This window comes from Lissotriton helveticus, chromosome 7 (genome assembly GCF_964261635.1).
Source record: "Lissotriton helveticus chromosome 7, aLisHel1.1, whole genome shotgun sequence".
Classification (NCBI taxonomy): domain Eukaryota; kingdom Metazoa; phylum Chordata; class Amphibia; order Caudata; family Salamandridae; genus Lissotriton; species Lissotriton helveticus.
Genome location: NC_136068.1, coordinates 1,101,991,761 through 1,102,011,353, shown reverse-complemented (window position 1 = coordinate 1,102,011,353; position 19,593 = coordinate 1,101,991,761). Strand labels below are relative to the sequence as shown.

Sequence of the window (19,593 nt, the reverse complement as noted above, 5' to 3'; positions counted from 1 at the left end):
TATAAGACGGGATCTTTTCAAAATTGCATATAATAAGAGATCAAAGACAGTAAAAAAGGGTTCAAACCAGCTAAGAACCACATATTAAACTTAGAATGAAAAAAAAATCTCAATTAAAATGCAATTTATAAAAAAAAGTCTTAGGGCAATCTTATATAACAAAGCACTTTTGACAGTGGAAAAAGACAGGCCCACTGAAACTATTTATACGTTAAAAATCAATTGCAGGTATCTTCCCTAAAACATCACAGATTTTGGCAAGCAGAGTGCACTTTTCAGAAAGCAGCCAACTGCATAGCATGTATCAAGATCTAGCTGCTGCAAGAAAATCAAGGCCACTCTACATTTGCTAAACTTATTTTTCCGATACGAGGCAATAAATATCACCTGGTGTGGGGAAGATAATGCTTGCTAAAGTAAACAAAATACAGGGGAGCCTGAGGGGACAGCTCATGGTCAGATGCAAATGTCAGAGGGGGTAAATTGCCCCTGCGAGAAACATATCTAATGTCTATTGGACCCTAAACGAAATTGGGTCAGTAAGGTTTGTTGTCATGTACCCTGAACAAAGATCAAATAAGGACCCACCCTTGCAGTAGACAGTATTCAAAAGTAATGCAAACTTAAATGGTGTACTCCTATGTGAATTCCTGATATTGGTAAAACGAGTAAGACCCTTTTAGGGCCATATGTAGGTAATCTACATTTACCGATTCTAAAATACCGAATTTTACCGATTCGGTATTTTAGAATCGGTAAATGCTATGTAGGAAAAAATTCGGAAAATTTTACCGAATCGGTAAAAATCGGTAATTACCGATTCGGTAATTCCCATTCATTCCTATGGGCCTGGAGGGACACATTTAAGGGTGCCAGGGTGTCACTTTGACAACCTGTTGCTCCCCTGAATCGTGCTTGTGTGCAGATGTGGCAAACATACATGCCCTAAGGGCATGTATGTCTAGTTGAAAATGCACAGATTTGCATTTTCAAAGGTATTCGTTATTTACCACCAACTATAATGAATCCTAAAATGGGAAAAGCACTCATTCGAGTGCTCCCTACATTGCAAATTCGGTAACTTACCGATTGGGTATTTTAAGGAATCGGTAATTTACCGATTCCTTAAAATACCCAATCGGTAAATTAACGAATTTGCAATTTAGGCCACCTACATCTCAGTAACGGCCGAAATTCGGTAATTTCGGCCGTTACCGACCGGTATTGGGCGACCTACATCTGGCCCTTAGTGTTTCTTAGTGTGCAATCAGTTCTGTAGTTGTCTTATTCACAAAGCCATTTGTGCATGTAAATCTCATTTAGGCATGATGACTGGATTTACAAGTGCAGAGAATTCAGTGAAGGCTATGGTGTGCTCGTAAGTCCTGTAATCATGCAGAATATAACCACACAATGGTGTAATACTGCACGTGTGTAAATCCCACGTATGGGGTGGAGAGTGGGCTTTACAGGGTGGAAACTTTTTTAAAGTTTGGTAACACAACAACATTGAGAATTTATGTGTACTCTTAATCACCTCTCGGACCCCTTTCTACTCTGGAAATGGTTTGAGATCTACTTCTGCTAAGAGCTGGACTGAATCCATTTCCAGAGTGAGACAATAAAGTTAATACCTCGAAATGATTGGAGGTGTAGATGAAAAGGTTTAGTGCATTAAACTAAGTGGCTGATATTCTAGTAGGCATAATCTACAGCACAAATAATTAGACAAGTGAAAATGACAAAGCACAGGCCTATTTACAATTTACAGAAGTAAATTACAGCGGTTTTCAAATGAGTTCATGACTCATGCTCGCCTGGCAGGCACAGTTTTCCATGTGTACTTCAGGAAAGTTAACTTAATTGAAAAAAGTGGTGCATCCGCACCAATTCCAGAAGATAACTTGGTGCATACGTATTTCTAGATTTCGATTTCGATTTGCTCTTTATTAAGCATGAGCTGAATTATTAGGATGTTGTGTGTATTAAAGTACGGAACTGCAAAGTTGATTGGAAATTATTAAGTTGAAAAAACAGGGATAAAGCAGGTACAACACATACCCCTCGCACAATTCTCAAAATTGTGGAAAGCTTGTGTTGTGGTGGTGGATGATATCTAATTGAGGTTGGACACTCTGAGATATAGGAGGACTCTGATTTCATGACCTGCCTGTGAAAACACACTAGAATGGGGCTTTATTGGTCAAATATAAAGCGAGGTGCAGCCCCGTAACAGCCGTTTTGTACATCAGGTTAGACAGATACTACAGGTTGAAGCCCTATTTTATATGGCATAATCTCTGAGATAGTAGAGCTGCTCTGTAGGGGGTTTGGCTCACCTCACACTTCCAAGTGGTCTCTCATGTAACTTAATTCGTGTTCATGCTGCAGATGCATAACTCTTCCTTACTGCAGATATACTTTCCAGGTGATGATCCTGTTGGGATGTTGTGTAGTCTATTGGCTTAGTAAAGAGTCAACTTTGAAATGGATCCCATCACAAACTTCATAATGTACTAATATATTTGGAGTACTCATTTCCACTTCTGCAACCTCCATTTTCACACATCTGTCTTTTTCTGTTTATTATTGTTTCTGATCACTTGCTGCAGGTCAACACCGAAAGGTTTGAGATGGAAACGCGAGGCATCAATCACGTCGAAGGCGGATGGCCCAAAGACGTCAACCCACAAGAAGTGGAGCAAACCATCCGTTTCCGGAAGAAAGTGGAGAAAGACGAGAATTACCTTAACACCATGCTACAACTGGGCAGTGTAAGGCCACCACTTTGTTCAGTTGCTGATTTTCATAATCCTTTCTGCGTTTTATGAAGACCTTAATCCTGATCTGCTCTGTAATATGTGATACTTATCTGCATTCCGAGCTGAACTGCTTCCGTTCACGTTCTTAAGTCATCAGATTATGCTAGATACTCAATGTTGTTTGTGGTGTTGGTTAGTAATCATTTCTATGGTGGTCAAATCCCGACGCTGGTAAGAGGTGTGTTTTGTCTTTCTCTTCTTTGCTGAATTAGCTGATCTTTAGCTTTTCTTGGTTGAAAAGTTGGAGAGCATTATAAACTTTACATTTTGCTGATGAGAACTTTCATCCTCCGATAGTTGTTTGTGAGTGCAGTGCTGCTTAACTGTTAGGTTTGTCAGCAGATCTAAAATGTTTTGAACTGGGATGATTTGACTGTTGTTCATACATTGTTGATAAATACATTTTCCAACCTGGTAGGCTCAAAAAGACTGAATCAGCCGTAAAGAATGTAAGCCTGTTGGTTACCATGCTCTCTGTTACATTTTATGGTTTGTGGAGCCAGGCAACAGGTATTGTGGAAAACAGTCCACAATGATTCCTAAACTGCTGATCTTTGAGTCTGCCATCAGTGTTTCATGTTGTTATTGTGGTAGGCTTGCCACCCAGTAAGCTGGAACTTCATTCATACTTACCTAGGATCCATTCTGGTTCCATGTGTGGCCACTACATAATCTGCTATCTTCTGTTCCTCTCTTGTTAGAGTTAGTTGAGATCCATAGAACCCTCACAGATGTTATGATATGACACACATAACAAACACACACATGGGTCCTCCTTCCTTTTGTACTCTTACGGACTGTATATTCTCTCTTGGCAATACTCTTCCTATGCTTTCCATGTGGCCACTAGTCATCTAGACTACCCTCCACTGCCGGATTGTTTGAAGATAGGATTGGTTATTTTGCTCTCTATTTTTGTACATTTGATTAAGGAAGTAATGGGAGAGGTGGAAAGTCTGTTTCAGCCCTATGCTTCACTCTACATCGTTGGCATTACTGCCGTTCCTGCCTTGAGTCCAACTGATCATGAACGCAGGAAAGTTCATTCACTTTTGAAACTCAGTCCGTTCCAGAAGGGCAGCAACAGCCCGTGGAGCAAGTGTGCTGCCCAGAAGAAGAGATTCGTGCCAATAAGGAGCATGCCATTTAGGTTTGCAAAGAAGTATTTGACAATGGTGTTGCGACAGTGAGGATGCCAGATGCGTACGGAGCCAGTGCTACTTGAAGCAAGATCGCTGCATGGGAACAGTCATTTGCACATCACAGCAGGGAGATTGCATCACAGGAAGTATAAAGGGAATTGAAGTAGCACTGAAGTGAGTAACTACACTGTAGAACTGGGCAGTTGTGACACTTGGACAGTGTGCTGCTCATAGCAGATGGCACTACTCGTGTAGCTCTCTGTGTAGAAAAGTTGACGTTGTGTCAATGAGCTATAAATGGAACCTGGGCAATGGACCTATGTGGAAAGTGTATATGCAGAGAGAAAGCAGGAGGCTTGACAGCTGTGAGCTATGATGGCTAGTGGTGTAACATTGGCAGTGACTACTCAGAAGAATAAGATGACATCTTGGCAGAGCGTACTCGTAGTAATTGACCTGTGGTGTAATTGTGCCTCTCAGAAAGAGTTGGGAGGATGTGTTGCAGCAGCAACCTATACAAAACTCCAGAGAGACTGAACCCAGCCAAAGCACACAGGTATGGAGGGGCCACCAGATGCCGGGCATTGCGCTACTTTGATGAGCAGGATGGTGGAATGGCATTAATGGACTATGCCAGAGAGGTGGGAGATGGCACAGCTTGCACTAATTGATGGGTGAAGCCGTTGATGGTGTCATCTGTGGAAACTGATGCTTGACAAATAAGGTGTAAATATATATATGTTCTGCATGGCAATATTTGAGATTTTGGAAAAAAGAAAAATTCTAGTACAAAAGAGTCACCACGTGATCCCAACTGTTCTCAAAACTATTTCTCTGAATGGAACATAAATTATTCTAAGGAGACTGCAACGCACATTGTATTCTGTGCTTAGTCTCTTTCATGGAAGACATGACATGATTCACAACATAGAAGTAAGTCTTTCAGGACAGTCCATCTTCACAAGGAACTCTGGCTACTGTTTGGGTGTGCATTTAGGAATTGCCCTTGAGTTTTATGCAAAGGGTCAATGTTGCATGGATGCCACTTCATGTCAGACTTTATGTTCAGCCTTGACATTATTGTGACCTTATGATGAAAGTGTGAACAAGGAGCTCCGTGCTCGTCACTGCAGCCCCTATGGGGTGGCCAGCTGAAGACACTGCTTCATATCTTTGTTGGCAGATACGACTCATCACCCAATTCCTCTTGTTTGTGTGTCTAGTATACTGTATAACACCAAAAGGTATGACCACTGTATGGCTTCTGCTAAGGGAACATATGCTGTTCTTCCCTAGGTAATGGAGCACTGCATCAAGCAGAACAATGCTATTGATATCTATGAGGAGTACTTTGAGGAGGAGACAACTGTAGAGGCAACAGACGAAGCCCCTTCTGCAAAAACTGTCAATGTGTTCAGGTGAGTATGAAAGCAGCACGTCCACAAATAGTAGGGTTGTAAGTAACAGTATGTTGTAAGGATTCGTTTAGTGTAAGGCTCAATTAATTATATATATATATTACCTACTGGCGGTCGCCAATAGATAGTTATAGTTAGGACCTATTATCCATAGGAAATCCGCAACTTTCTATTTGGAATAACTTTGGCGCCGGTTGACAATTCATCGCGAAATTTTCAAAACTGGTAGGGCGCTCTGGTCCGCTCCTATCCTGAAAGTCTAGGGTTGCTTTGTCAAGCCGGGGCCGAGAATAAAGGGGGGTCCCAAAACATGTTTTCCCCATTCAATTTCCCATAGGAACCTTTGGTCGCAGCTACAGCCCGAACTGCTGAACGGAATTACACCAAATGTGGCAAAAAGGTAGCCCTTGGTTCAGAGTCGTGCCTTTTGGTTAAATGGTGTAAATCCGTTCAGTAGTTCCTGAGAAAATCAAAAGTAAAATCACATATATATCTATGGCGGCGAGGATCCTTGCACCCTAAGCGCAATCTGCCGAGCACGAGCTGTATGCTAATTGGCTGTCAACATTCCAAACCAGGAAGTGTTGGCAGCCATCTTGTGCCTCGGTAGAACCGAGGCACAAGAAATCTAAGAAAAAAACGTGCAAAACGCAAAAAGGGGGCAGGGTAGAAACACCCTGACCCCCTAGGCCTACTCAGGGGGTCCCACAAGGACCTCCAAGGCCAATTTTCATTTTAAAATCGGCAAAATCCGGGAAGGGTGCGCAGATCCAGCCAATTAAAAAAAAAAAAAAAGCGCGGGTTCCCCCACGCTTCGTGGTCAATCAGCCCCAGGGGGGCCAAGTCCCGGGGGCATGGTAAAAAAAATCCCCCCCACTGTAAGCTTTTCAGTGCTGGCGGGCTTAACAGTGAAGGGCAATAGACGGGTCTTGGTGATAACTGGTTTTATTGTGCTAAGTAAATAGTCCGAACAAGTCTTTCTCAGGACTGGGGTTCTCCTGGGAGATCTACTTCGGGACCTCCGTCGTCGGCGGTTGTCGAGATGTGCAGTCCTCCGATAGCCGGTCAGGCTCCGTCGGGCTGTGGTATCTTCGGGGTCCGTCTTGGCCTCGCCTCCTCCCAAGGGACCAGAAAGAAAACAAACAAAGGACACTCGTGAGAGCGATGTCCGGCTAAGCCAGCCGTATCAGGGAAAGGGGGTGAGGATTCAAACCCACGCGTGCTCCCGCTCTTCTGTATCAGTGAAGGGGGCGTGATGGGGGTTATGTGCTCGGAATGGGAAAACAGGGACCCAGGGATGTCTCTTAAGGTACCGTAGGACCTCCCTTTCGTCCCACCCAGCCCCTGAGACGATTACGCACCTGCACGAGCCACGCACCTCCCCCGGGTGAGTGGCTGGGCGACACGTGGGGTCGTTGGCCTCCTGGCGTCTCCACGTCCGTCAAGGCTCCTCGTCCTCCCCCTAGCGCGTCTTCCGTCTCCTTCGATCCTCTCTCTCGCCGTCCTCTCTCCTCTGCCTCACTCCAGGTGTAAAAAAACACCTCGTCGTCCCGGACTTCCTCTTTTGACGGCGTACCTTCGCTCCGTGACTCCGCCCACTCATTGGCTCCTTGATAGTTAAAGGGCCAGTCTCTCTCCGCCTCCTGTATCACAGCAAAGTCTTCCCCTGACCCTTGATAGTCTGTCTGCTGAGGGATAGAAGAGGGGTTAATGCAAGCACTTTGCAGAGACTCTCGCACTCGCATAGGTCCCGAACTCTGAACGGGGAGCCAAGCCACGGGCGCCCCGTTACACCCACACTGCCCCGGGGACCGCCACCCCGGGGCTTGTTATTGAAATGGTGCGGGGGGCGCTAACACCCCCCGCAGCCTAGGGCACCGCCACCCCCGGGGCTTGAATTAGTTTTGATTATGGGGAGGCACACTGCCCCCGTAGCCTCCGGGAATGCCACCCCCAGGAAGGCTTTAATTTTTTTCTAAATACCCTGTCTGGGGGGCTCAAGCCCCCTCACATGCGATGGGGACCGCCACCTCCCTGGGGCTCTAAATATTTAGATTGGGGGGTCCGTGACGGACCCCCCGACCCGGGGACCACCACCCCCCGGGGCTTTGAAAATGTGAGTAGGGTGCCGCATGGCCCCCCTCCTGGAGCCATTGACGGGCCTAGGGACCACCATCCCCCAGGGCAGGCTCCTGCAGTGTCCGGGGGTGCCTGCCCCCGGGACACTGTAGATTGCTATGGCAGGGCGGGAGCCTCGCAGCTCCCGCCCTGCCATAGCAAACTTGGTTTGAATTTTAAATGAGAGAGCAGGGAAACCTGTTCTCTCTTTCAAAATTCAAACCAAATTTCTTTTCCACACGGGGAGCTGCATCTTAGCAGCTCCCCATGTGGAAAAGCAATGCCTTAATCTCTCAACTTTGAACAGCCACATGGTGCGTTTACACAGTGGTGAAGGGAGGGGATGGGGCTTGAGGTGACGTGTGCAAACACACCCTGTGGTGCGTATTAAGTTAGGGAAATAATTCCCCTTTAATCCGGAGGGACCCTGGGGGCCAGCTAGCCCACCAGGTGCTGCCAAGAAGCGCCACTGCGCTGTGTTGCAGAGAGGTGGTGCAGGCCGTGCCCCTTTTTACACCTCTCTGCAATGGTGCTTACTGGATGTACCTACTGGGCTAATATGCACCTAGGGACCCTCAGGATTCAAGGGGAGTTAATCCCCCAACCTAAAATGGCCACAGGGCGTGTTTACACAGTGGGGAAGGGAGGGGATGGGGCCTGAGGTGACGTGTGCAAAGACGCCCTATGGCGCGTTTTAAGTTGGGGAAATAATTCCCCTTCAATCCTGAGGGCCCATGGGGGCCAACTAGTCCACCAGGTGCTTCCAGTAAGCGCCACTGGGCTGCGTTGCAGAGAGGTGGTCCAGGCCGTGCCCATTTTCTCTGCAACACAGCTCTGTGGTGCTAACTAGAGATACCTGATGGACTAGTTGTACCCAAGGGACACTCAGGATACAAGAAGACTTTATCCCCCACGGCCACAGGGCGTGTTTGCACAAGTCAGCTCCTCTACCCCCTCCCTTCACCAGTGCGCAAACACGCCCTGTGGCGCGTTTTAAGAGGTAGTTTTAATCCCCCTGCCCTATTATCTATTAGGGGCTTATAGAAGAGGCAATGCTATTAACAGGGGTACCCCAACGCATAGTGTTCCCTAGTGTATGTAGGTGTTTTAACTGTATTCTAAGTGTGTTTTAGCATAGCACTGGCTCTGGGACTGGTTAGTCAGAGTCAGTTACCACCACTACCCATCTGAAAAAGTTGAGGGTACTGGATGATTTTGCAACAAGGCCTCTTTCTGCACCTCTTGTTTGTTCTTTCTGTATGCTATTTGGCTGTCAACATTCCAAACCAGAAAGTGTTGGCAGCAATCTTATGCCTCGGTAGAACCGAGGCACAAGAAATGCCACCCCCAGGGGGGCTTTTATTTTTAAATACCCTGTCTGGGGGGCTCAAGCCCCCTCACATGCCCTGGGGAACGCCACCTCCCCGGGGCTCTAAATATTTAGATTGGGGGGTCCGTGATGGACCCCCCAGCCCCGGGGACCACCACCCCTCCGGGGCTTTGAAAATGTGAGTAGGGTGCCGCATGGCTCCCCTCCTGGAGCCATTGATGGGCCTAGGGACCATCACCCCCCAGGGCCGGCTCCTGCAGTGTCCGGGGGTGCCTGCCCCCGGGACACTGTAGTTTGCTATGGCAGGGCGGGAGCCTCGCAGCTCCCGCCCTGCCATAGCAAACTTGGTTTGAATTTTGAAAGAGAGAGCAGAGAAACCTGTTCTCGCTTTCAAAATTCAAACCAAATTTCTTTTCCACACGGGGAGCTGCATCTTAGCAGCTCCCCATGTGGGAAAGCAATGCCGGGTCCCGAAGGACGCGGGGAGCCGGCGGGGACATGGGGGGATTGGGGACCTCCCTACCGTCCCCAACAGAGAGGGCCAGCCCCGGGGGATTGGATTCCCAGGACTCAAAAGGTGAAAAAAAAAAGAAAAAGGCTATGCGCTCCCTGGCGCATAGTGGAGGTACCTGGTGGGCTAGTTGGCCCCCAGGGACCCACAGGATTGAGGAGGTATTAATTCTCTAACTTAAAACGCCCCACAGGGCATGTTTGCAGACATGTCACCTCAGGCCACGCCCTCTTCCTTCACCACTGTGCAAACGCGCACTGTGGCGCGTTTTAAGTTGGGGAATTAATTCTCTTTCAATACTGAGGTTCCCTGAGGTCCAACTAGCCCAACAGGTATCTCCAGAATGCGCCAGGGAGCTGCGTTGCAGACAGGTGTTCAGAGGCCACTCCCCTTTTTACACCTCTCTGGCACGCAGCTCTGTGGCGCATACTGGAGGTACCTAGTGGGCTAGTTTGACCCTAGATACCCTTAGGATTCAAGGGCACTTAATCTCTCAACTTAGAACAGCCACATGGTGCGTTTACACAGTGGTGAAGGGAGGGGATGGGGCTTGAGGTGATGTGTGCAAACACACCCTGTGGTGCGTATTAAGTTGGGGAAATAATTCCCCTTCAATCCTGAGGGACCCTGGGGGCCAGCTAGCCCACCAGATGCTTCCAGGAAGCGCCACTGCGCTGCGTTGCAGAGAGGTGGTGCAGGCCGTGCCCCTTTTTACACCTCTCTGCAATGGTGCTTACTGGATGTACCTACTGGGCTAATTTGCACCTAGGCACCCTCAGGATTCAAGGAGAGTTAGTCCCCCAACCTAAAATGCCCACAAGGCGTGTTTACACAGTGGGGAAGGGAGGGGTTGGGGCCTGAGGTGACGTGTGCAAAGATGCCCTATGGCGCGTTTTAAGTTGGGGAAATAATTCCCCTTCAATCCTGAGGGCCCATGGGGGCCAACTAGTCCACCAGGTGCTTCCAGTAAGCACCACTGGGCTGCGTTGCAGAGAGGTGGTCCAGGCCGTGCCCATTTTCTTTGCAACACAGCTCTGTGGTGCTAACTAGAGATACCTGATGGGCTAGTTCTACCCAAGGGACACTCAGGATTCAAGAAGACTTTATCCCCCACGGCCACAGGGCGTGTTTGCACAAGTCAGCTCCTCCACCCCCTCCCTTCACCAGTGTGCCAACACGCCCTGTGGCGTGTTTTAAGAGGTAGTTTTAATCCCCCTGCCCTATTATCTATTAGGGGCTTACAGAAGAGGCCATGCTATTAACAGGGGTACCCCAACGCATAGTGTTCCTTAGTGTATGTAGGTGTTTTAACTGTATTCTAAGTGTGTTTTAGCATAGCACTGGCTCTGGGACTGGTTAGTCAGAGTCAGTTACCACCACTACCCATCTGAAAAAGTTGAGGGTACTGGATGATTTTCCAACAAGGCCTCTTTCTGCTCCTCTTGTTTGTTCTTTCTGCACGTCTTTCTTCTTCCTGCACTTTTCTTCGTCTTTGAGGACTTCTGTTGCTTATTTCTGCATTTCTTTTTCTTCTTGTTGTGTGTTTTTTCTTCTTTCTTCACATGTCCTACCTCTGTAGGCATAGTTAGAAACTAGCATTTAAAAAAGCTATGAAATTCACATAAAAAAACCAAAGGATTCAGTTACTTTAAAGTGAGAAATTAACATTTAAAAAAACCTTTGAAATTCACTGAAAAAACCATAGGTTTCAGGCACGTTATAGTTAGGAATTAGCATTTAAAAAACCTTTGAAATTCACAGAAAAAAACATAGGTTTCAGGGGTGTTATAGTTAGCTGGACATTTCACTCGTACAAAACCATTGAAATTCCCCAGTTATAGTTAGTTCAGCTAACTATAACTCGCGCGTCCGCAATGCACTGCTGATGACGTCACATATTACATCACTCATGACATGGTCAGTGACATCACTCATGACATCACTGATGACATCATCCAGTGAATGTGTGTTTTTCAGAAAATAAATATGTTTTATATATGTATATCTCAAGGTCGATGGAAGAATAAATGGGTAAATAAGTGTCTAAATTGATGTTTTTTCTGTAAAATTGATTGTATAACTGACTTATTAAGTGTATCTTAGTGAATACATGTATTAGCGAGTAATGTTTAAATATGTAAATATCTGTATCAGTGTCTCACTTTGTGTATAAGTGGCTGCATGGGTTGGTGAGTAGCTACATGAGTGTGTATATGGGTTATTAGTTGTGTTTTGGAGTATCAGTATGAGTGTCTGTATGGTTCGGTGGGGGATATTACTTAGCGCATAGATGCTTGAATGACTGACTCACTGTTTGTATGTGTTTTGAAGAGAGCATGTGTGCAGGACAGGACTGTATGGGTGGATGAGTGTGTGTAAGGGTGTGTTAGTGAGTGAATGACTGTCTCAATAGTATCTTTATGAGCAACTACATATGTTTTAAACTAGTATATGGGAGTATTGATGTATACAAGTGAGCATATGTGAGAGTCAGAGATTGGAAGAGTTCCTGTATAAATAAGTCTGTGTTTATATAAGTGATTGTTTAAGAGAGTAAGTATGTGTACGTTTCTGTAGAAGTAAGTGTAGTGGTGTGTGTATAGCTGTATATGCAAGTAAGTGGATGTTTGATAGTTTATTTGCATGTGTGAGTAACTCTGTGGATGAGTGTTGGTGTGTAACAGGATGTATAGGTGTATGAGTACATATGATGAGGGAGTACATGTATGAGTGACTATATAGAACTGTTGGCGAATGAGTGGATGTGTATGTAGATTTTGGAATTACTGAATAGGTTGTTGTAACTGGTATTGGTATCTCCATTGTTTTGACATTTTTAGTTTATATTTTTGAATGTAGGTATCAAAGGTTATATTACGGTGAGAGGAGGTCTGCCACTTTTTCACAAGGATGATGTCATCAGTGATGTCATTTGAGATGTCATCAGTGATGTCATGAGTGATGTCACTGACCATGTCATGAGTGATGTAAAAAGTGACATCATCAGCAGTGCATTGCGGGCGCGCAAGTTATAGTTAGCTGAACTAACTAAAATGGGTGAATTTCAATGGTTTTGTATGAGTGAAATGTCCAGGTAACTATAACATGTGTGAAACCTATGATTTTTTCAGTGAATTTCTAAGGTTTTTTAAATGCTAATTCCTAACCATAACGTGGCTGAAACCTATGGTTTTATGGTTTTTTCAGTGAAATTCAAAGGTTTTGTAAATGATAATTTTTAAATGTATTAATTGTTATATTTTGTTATACTGATTTACTACATTGTTTTAAACTATTTGTTTTTAGATATTTTATTTTTTAAATTACATTACATATTTTTAATATAAATTGAAAACAAAAATTAAATACTGAAATTGTAATATTTGTTTTTTTTATTTTATATATTTTTTAATTTATATATATTTTATATAGCAGGCAATGATATTCTATGGAAGGAAATTCAAGTTACTGGTAAGTACGGTTAAAATTACTTTTCAGGATCAGTACTGGGCTGAAAGATGCAGCACTGAGGTCTCTCCTGATAACAGGTGAGTAAATCGGAATTCGTAGTTCGACTGATTTTAGAGGATGATTTTAAAGTTCCAAAACTCCACACTTAGAAGAATTTCCAAGGGAAACCAGTCAATGTTAGCCTATGGAAGGAAATTCAAGTTACTGTAAGTACAGGTAGAATTACTTTTCAGGATCAGTAGTGGGCTGAAAGATGTAGCACTGAGGTCTCTCCTGATAACAGGTGAGTAAATCGGAATTCGTAGTTCGCCTTATTTTAGAGGAATATATGTACAATGGTGAAGGATGGGGGCGCGGCCTGTAATTAGAATTTTTTGCTAGATACATTTTGAACTTTTGAAATAGCAACTCCACATACGAGGCTTGGTACCTAGGACGACTTTGGGGGTGAGGTGGGGGAGGGGGAAGACTATATATCACAAAGACTATATTTTCCACATGGTTATAGCGGACTTAAAGGTGGCAAATTTTCCAAAATATTGGCTATAATAATAGATAATGAATGATCAGACATAGATAATTAATGAATGTACAATAGAAGTATAAACAAATCTATACCTTTCCTTATATAATTGTGTTTGTGGAATATTATGAGGCCAGGTGTTATAGCAGTTCATGTTAATTCACTTGGGGCTATTTCTATCATCACGTAAACACAAGTTGGTGTTGAATTGTTCTTATTGTGACCAGTTTATGCAAGATTTTGCTAGTTTACAACTGGCTTCATAGGTGTATTAACCCGTTGGCTGCTGCCGTCGGCCATTGGCCGACGGCAGCACTACCTCGCTGGTGCTGCCGTCGGCCAATGGCCGACGCGACCGCGCCTTTTTTTTTAAACGGACGCACTGCCGCAAAAAAGCGGAAGCAGCCAATGGGTTAATCTGTCTTGCTGATTGCTTTACCTGTTGATGCATTTATATACGTGTCAATCATAGATTTAATAATGCTTAAGAACCAGAATTTATTTATTTTCCAATAAGCCAAATTTGTGCAAAGTGACAACTTCAGAGAGAACTACATTTATGGTATGATAATTACATTTTGTGGCCCCTTTTGAATTGTAGAACATGTAAATGCTGTGTCATGTCATGAACTATAAGTAGATGGTTGTTTCCTTTCCTCCATAATGAAAATAAGCCTTTAAAGTGCAAACTATAACCAATAGTTATCATGGTGTCAAACTGATATTACCAAATGAGACACAATGAGGTCCTTTCTTAAATTGATATAATAGTGTATTGCAGTTTTGGTTAAGCAGGAAGAGCATTTTAAAGAAAGTGTGAGGACTCAAAATTACACTCCCTGCTGGATCTCAGAAAATGGATGTGGGACAACTAGGAGACTGATCTTGTTCGGGGAGCTTTGATGAAGATATCTATGCAAGAGCATCTTCGTGAAGGAAGGTGCAGTGTCGTAAAACGCCTTGGGACACAAGCATTCGGCCTTAATTTTAACCAATTTAGAGACTGGGAGCCAATGCAACTTGTGCTGTGCCTCTACAAGTCTTTCAGATTCCGTTATATTGTACATATAATGGCACAGCTCTGCTCTGTACCCGCTGCAGGGCAATAGTGGACGCAGGAGAGGCCACCGTAGCATGTATTTGCACAGCCTAACCTGAAAATGGCCACGGCATTGACTACTGCAGTGTTAAGATGTCCAGAGTAAAAGGCAAGACTTTCTTTAACATCTTAATTTGAAAATCGCAGAGACATCTAAGTGTATCTGTTAAGATAGAGTAAGGTCCTTGGTGTTTGACTTGGTTCACATGAGTTGGAGCATCCCTTGTAGTGGATGCCCAAAAGGTGGACATCCAAAAGGGAATGTGCCCTAGTACTTTAGTTTTAGGGGTATTGGGTCTCCTGAAGTTGTTTTCCGATGTAGAACTGAGGAAAAATATGCGGTGAGATATTGCATTTCATAGGTGACTTTATCAGGCTATAAAATAAGTTGGGTGTCTTCTTCAAGGGATATGACCAAAACCTGATCATATTAGCAATGGGGTGTAAATGGATATTAAATTGGATGAAAGTGAAGCGACCTCTGGACCTCCACATTCAGTAGAAAATGGCTCTAACTTTAAAGGTGAAAGAGATAGGGTTTGTCTCGTGCCATAGAGAAATGAAGCATAATATTGTGAATCACTGATGTGTATTACCACCTCCTCAATGGGCTTGCCGTGAATGGGACGTCTGCAGTCTCAACTTCAGAAGATCTATCTGGCATAATGAGGCACAGTGTGCACAGATGTTAAAGCTGCTTCAGTCCCAAGACAGATTTAAAGCCTCACGGATTGGAATCATATTAAATTAAAGAAATCTTCAAGTATCTGGCCATCCAACGATCAAGAAAGCTCACCCCGAATTTCTTTACCGCTGGAAGAAAGTTAATGTGCTTATAGCTGGTATCAATTTTATTTATTTATTTATTTATTAAGTTTGTAGAGCGCGGCAGCTACCCAAAAAGAGTTTCCCGGCGCTGGACGGATAAGTGCAGGTAATAGCTTATTTATACCGATAGACAAAGCTTATTGGTTAAATAGCCAGGTCTTGAGGGATCTGCGGAAGCGTGTGTAGATAGTTTATTTGCGGATGTCGGGGGGAAGAGAGTTCCATAGCATTGGACCGAGGTAGGAAAAAGATCTCCCACTCATCCTGGAGAGTTTGACTCTGGGTACAGTGAAATTACCATGAGTTGTAGACCGAAGATGGCAAGTGGGAGTATAGGGACAGACAAGGGATTGTAAGTACTGTGTAGCCGTGCCCATTTTGATTTTAAGCATATAGCTCAGGGTTTTGAATTTGATACGTCTCTCAACCCTGAGCCAATGTAGGTCGCGGAGGTAGCCGGAGATGGGAGAGGCTTTGGGAATCCTGCACAGTAGTCTTGCGGCAGAGTTCTGAGCCAGCTGCAGTCGTCTGATCACTGCCTTGTTAGAGCCCAGATAGAGGGCATTACCATAATCAATTAACAGATCCAGGCTAGGCTTTTTTGAGGAGGGTTTAATAGCAACTCTTTTCCTACCAGTGGGTACTACGCCTGATGAAAGGATGAATTAATAATGGTTGTTAGAGTAAATTAGCGGGAAAGAAAGAGAAGTAGCTGTGTTTCCGGTGTGCTTGGGCTGAAATGCATTGTCCCACCTACACAGATATGAAGGTGAGATTGATATGTAGTGATGTTCTGTAGGCTCCTTACTACAAACATGCTGTTTTGTTTTCTTACTATAAACATGCACTTTTCCAGTGAAAGAAACTGTGTATTTTATCAGAGCAGTATTTTTATTTTTTAATGCCACTAATTAGTTTGAGTCATTTGCGATGACACACAATGCAGGGATATGAAGAGGCGCAGCTGCCCTATTTTTTCCCCTTGTTTTAAACGAAACGCGCCTGTTTTACAGACACGGCTGACATGCATTATTTGCTGTACATGCTACATGAACCAGAGAATGTATACATTGTATTCATGTGTAAACTAAACATACATCTACTTGTCGAAAATGTTCACTGCTGAGCATTCGCAGATAAGTGACGGTACAGTAGAAACGTATGGCCTGGCTGTCTTAAACAACAAATAAGTGTAACCGCAAAGCAACTGGAAAATAGCATTTTTGATTTCAGTGTTTACTTTTTATAAATCATGTATGTATTCCTTCAAATTGAAGTGTCATTTCGGTTAGGAATGAAATTGTTTGTCTAAGCAGACCGTACAGTTGCGTCCACCCCGTGTGCCATGTCTGCCATACATAGGTTTTGTTTTTTTAGTTTTATATAGCCGAACTAGACCCGAAGGCATCAGAGTGCTTTACAAGGCACCAGTTGCGTTACAGGCGGACACATTCATTTAGTTAGGCACGGGGAGATTAAGTGATTTCCCCAGAATCACAGGATGAGATTAAGTGATTTCCCCAGAATCACAGGATGAGATTAAATGATTTGCCAAGAATCACATGATTTTGAGCGTCCCTGCCGAGAGTCGAACACGGTTCCCAGCTTCTGGGCGCCCGCCCTATCTGTCAAGCTACATCCTCTCCCAGTTCATTAGAGGCAAACCGCCACAACTGATTTAGGGTTGCAAAGAAGAGCCCTGTAAGCAGTGTGCGGCGAAAACCTTACTGGGATTTTTCATGCTGGAGGAATAAAGTAATTGGTTTGACAATGGTGTTTTATTTCTAATGCACGTTAAGTGTGCAAAGACCCATGCCCCTTCCTTTAAATGATAGGCCTTCTGTTTTAGGTACTCTCTGCCTACCTACCCCACCCTACCCTGCAGGCAAGGAGTGTCTCCTCGTGGGCTGCAGCCACTGGTAGCTTGCTGTAGGCACGGGTCCCGCCAGTGGTTAAGGAACATTTATCAGAATAGGGGTGCTGAATAGTCACGTCACCTAACTAAAATCATAAAGGGTTTGTGGCAGTCTCTTTGAAAACGCAACAAGTGCTTCCAGGTGAAAACCCTTTACCGTTTCAAGTTGTATGAGGTGTTATAGCGCCACTGCGGGCCCCGCGCTCCTCCAGGCACCTAGTGAGATCCCTTGATGTGGCCCCTGGCGCGAAGGGCTCGTGCATCATGAGGGTCTCCTGGTTCTGAGTGCCTGACTGCTGTGCATCGAGCCCCCTCGGCCCTCCTTCGTATCCGGGGCCCTGGCGGCGTCCGGGCCTCGTCAGTGCCCTCTCTGCGGAGGGTCACCTGACCTGGTCACTGCGCGGACTCCGGTCCCAGCCCCGTCGGAGCAGCTCCAGCAGGCGGAGGAGGGCCTCTGCAGGCTGCACTGCCAGCCGCCTCGTCGGAGAGGCCTCCTAGCCTCGAGCCTGTAGGCTCCTTACTACAAACATGCTGTTTTCTCTACTTACTACAAACATGCACTTTTCTAGTGAAAGAAACTGTGTATTTTCACTTTTGTCACCGGTATTATCAGAGCAGCAGTATTTTTATTTTTTAATGCCACTAATTAGTTTGAGTAATTTGCGATGACACACAAAGCAGGGATATGAAGAGGCGCAGCTACTCTATTTCCCCCCTTGTTTTAAATGAAACGCGTCTGTTTTACAGACACGGCTGCGATGCATTATTTGCTGTACACTCTACATGAACCAGAGAATGTATACATTGTATTTATGTATAAACTAAATATACATCTACTTGTCGAAAATGTTCACTGCTTAGCATTCGCAGATAAGCGAGTGTACAGTAGAAACGTATGGCCTGGCTGTCTTAAAGCAACAAATAAGTGTAACCACAAAGCAATTGGAAAATAGCATTTTTAATTTCAGTGTTTACTTTTTATAAATCACGTATGTAATCCTCCAAATCGAAGTGTCATTTCGGTTAGGAATGAATTTGTTTGTTATGTCTAAGCAGACCGTACAGTTGCGTCCACCCCGTGTGCCATGTCTGCCATACATAGGTTTTGTTTTTTTAGTTTTACATAGCCGAACTGGACCCGAAGGCATCAGAGTGCTTTACAAGGCACCAGTTGCGTTGCAGACGAACACATTCATTGTGTTAGGCACGGGGAGATTAAGTGATTTCCCCAGAATCACAGGATGAGATTAAATGATTTGCCAAGAATCACATGATTTTGAGCGTCCCTACCGAGAGCCGAGAGTCGAACCCGGTTCCCCGCCATCAGGCTACATCCTCTCCCAGTTCATCAGAGGCAAACCGCCACAACTGATTTAGGGTTGCAAAGAAGAGCCCTGTAAGCAGTGTGCGGCGAAAACCTTACTGGGATGTTTCATGCTGGAGGAATAAAGTAATTGGTTAGACAATGGTGTTTTGTTTCCAGGTGAAAACCCTTTACCGTTTCAAGTTGTATGAGGTGTTATAGCGCCACTGCAGACCCCGCGATCCTCCAGGCACCTAGTGAGGGCCCAGACGAGGAGCCCTCGGCCTGTCTTATGTAGACCTTGATGTGGCCCCTGGCGCGAAGGGCTCGTGAGTCATGAGGGTCTCCTGGTTCCGAGTCCCTTCCGGGTCTGGCTGTGGTGCATCAAGCCCTCTCGGCCCTCCTTCGTATCCGGGGCCTTCTTTGGGCCCTGGCGGCGGCCGGGCCTCGTCAGTGCCCTCTCTGCGAGGGTCACCTGGGCACTGTGCGGACTCCGGTCCCAGCCCCGTTGGGGCAGCTCCAGCAGGCGGAGAGCCCTTCTCACTGAGAGGGAGAGGTGTGGCGCCGCGGCCAGGGCGACTGACGCTGGAATCTGGGGACCACGGTTCGATCCCCGGCTCCGGCGGCAGGTTAGCCCAGCACCATGTGACTCTGGGCAATAGCTCGCTTAATCTTCCCGACGGCCCCCAGCGCCTAGAGACCCTTACGGGTGATTGTGCGCTTTACAAATGTGGACTTTACTTTACTTTACTGTCAGCCGCCTCGTTGGAGAGGCCTCCTAGCCTCGAGCCCCTAACCCCCGCACCCGAGAGGCCTCTTCCGGGCGCTGGCCTTGTGAGCCGCTTGTCGGGAGGCCTCTTCCGGGCCCTGGCCTCGCCGGGGTGCGCCTCCAAGTCCGGGCCACACGGAGCCCTGCAGAGCTCGGCTCTCATTAGAATAATGACCGGCTCGGGAAGGTTTTCGAGTATTGAAATGGCGCCGCCCGCCCTCCTCTCATGTTTACTAATTTGGGATTTAATCATAGCCAGTCAGCGCCGCAGAGGAGCTGTCGGAGGCAGGCGGCGGTGTGTTTACGTTCGTGTCCTCCCATGTGCTGCCGCACAAAAACAACAT

The 19,593-nt window shown here is 45.5% G+C and overlaps 1 protein-coding gene across 20 annotated transcripts in view; it reads left to right on the top strand.

Annotated features, from left to right (window-relative positions):
* The window catches only part of DNAI2 (dynein axonemal intermediate chain 2), a 375,814-nt gene that overhangs the window by 68,830 nt on the left and 287,391 nt on the right, over window positions 1-19,593 (top strand). For all 20 annotated transcript variants that reach the window (XM_078654258.1, XM_078654257.1, XM_078654254.1 and 17 more), the window contains exons 3-4: window positions 2,613-2,774; window positions 5,261-5,382. In XM_078654258.1, the coding sequence (XP_078510384.1) occupies window positions 2,613-2,774; window positions 5,261-5,382 (284 nt within the window). The remainder of the gene's footprint in view (window positions 1-2,612; window positions 2,775-5,260; window positions 5,383-19,593) is intronic.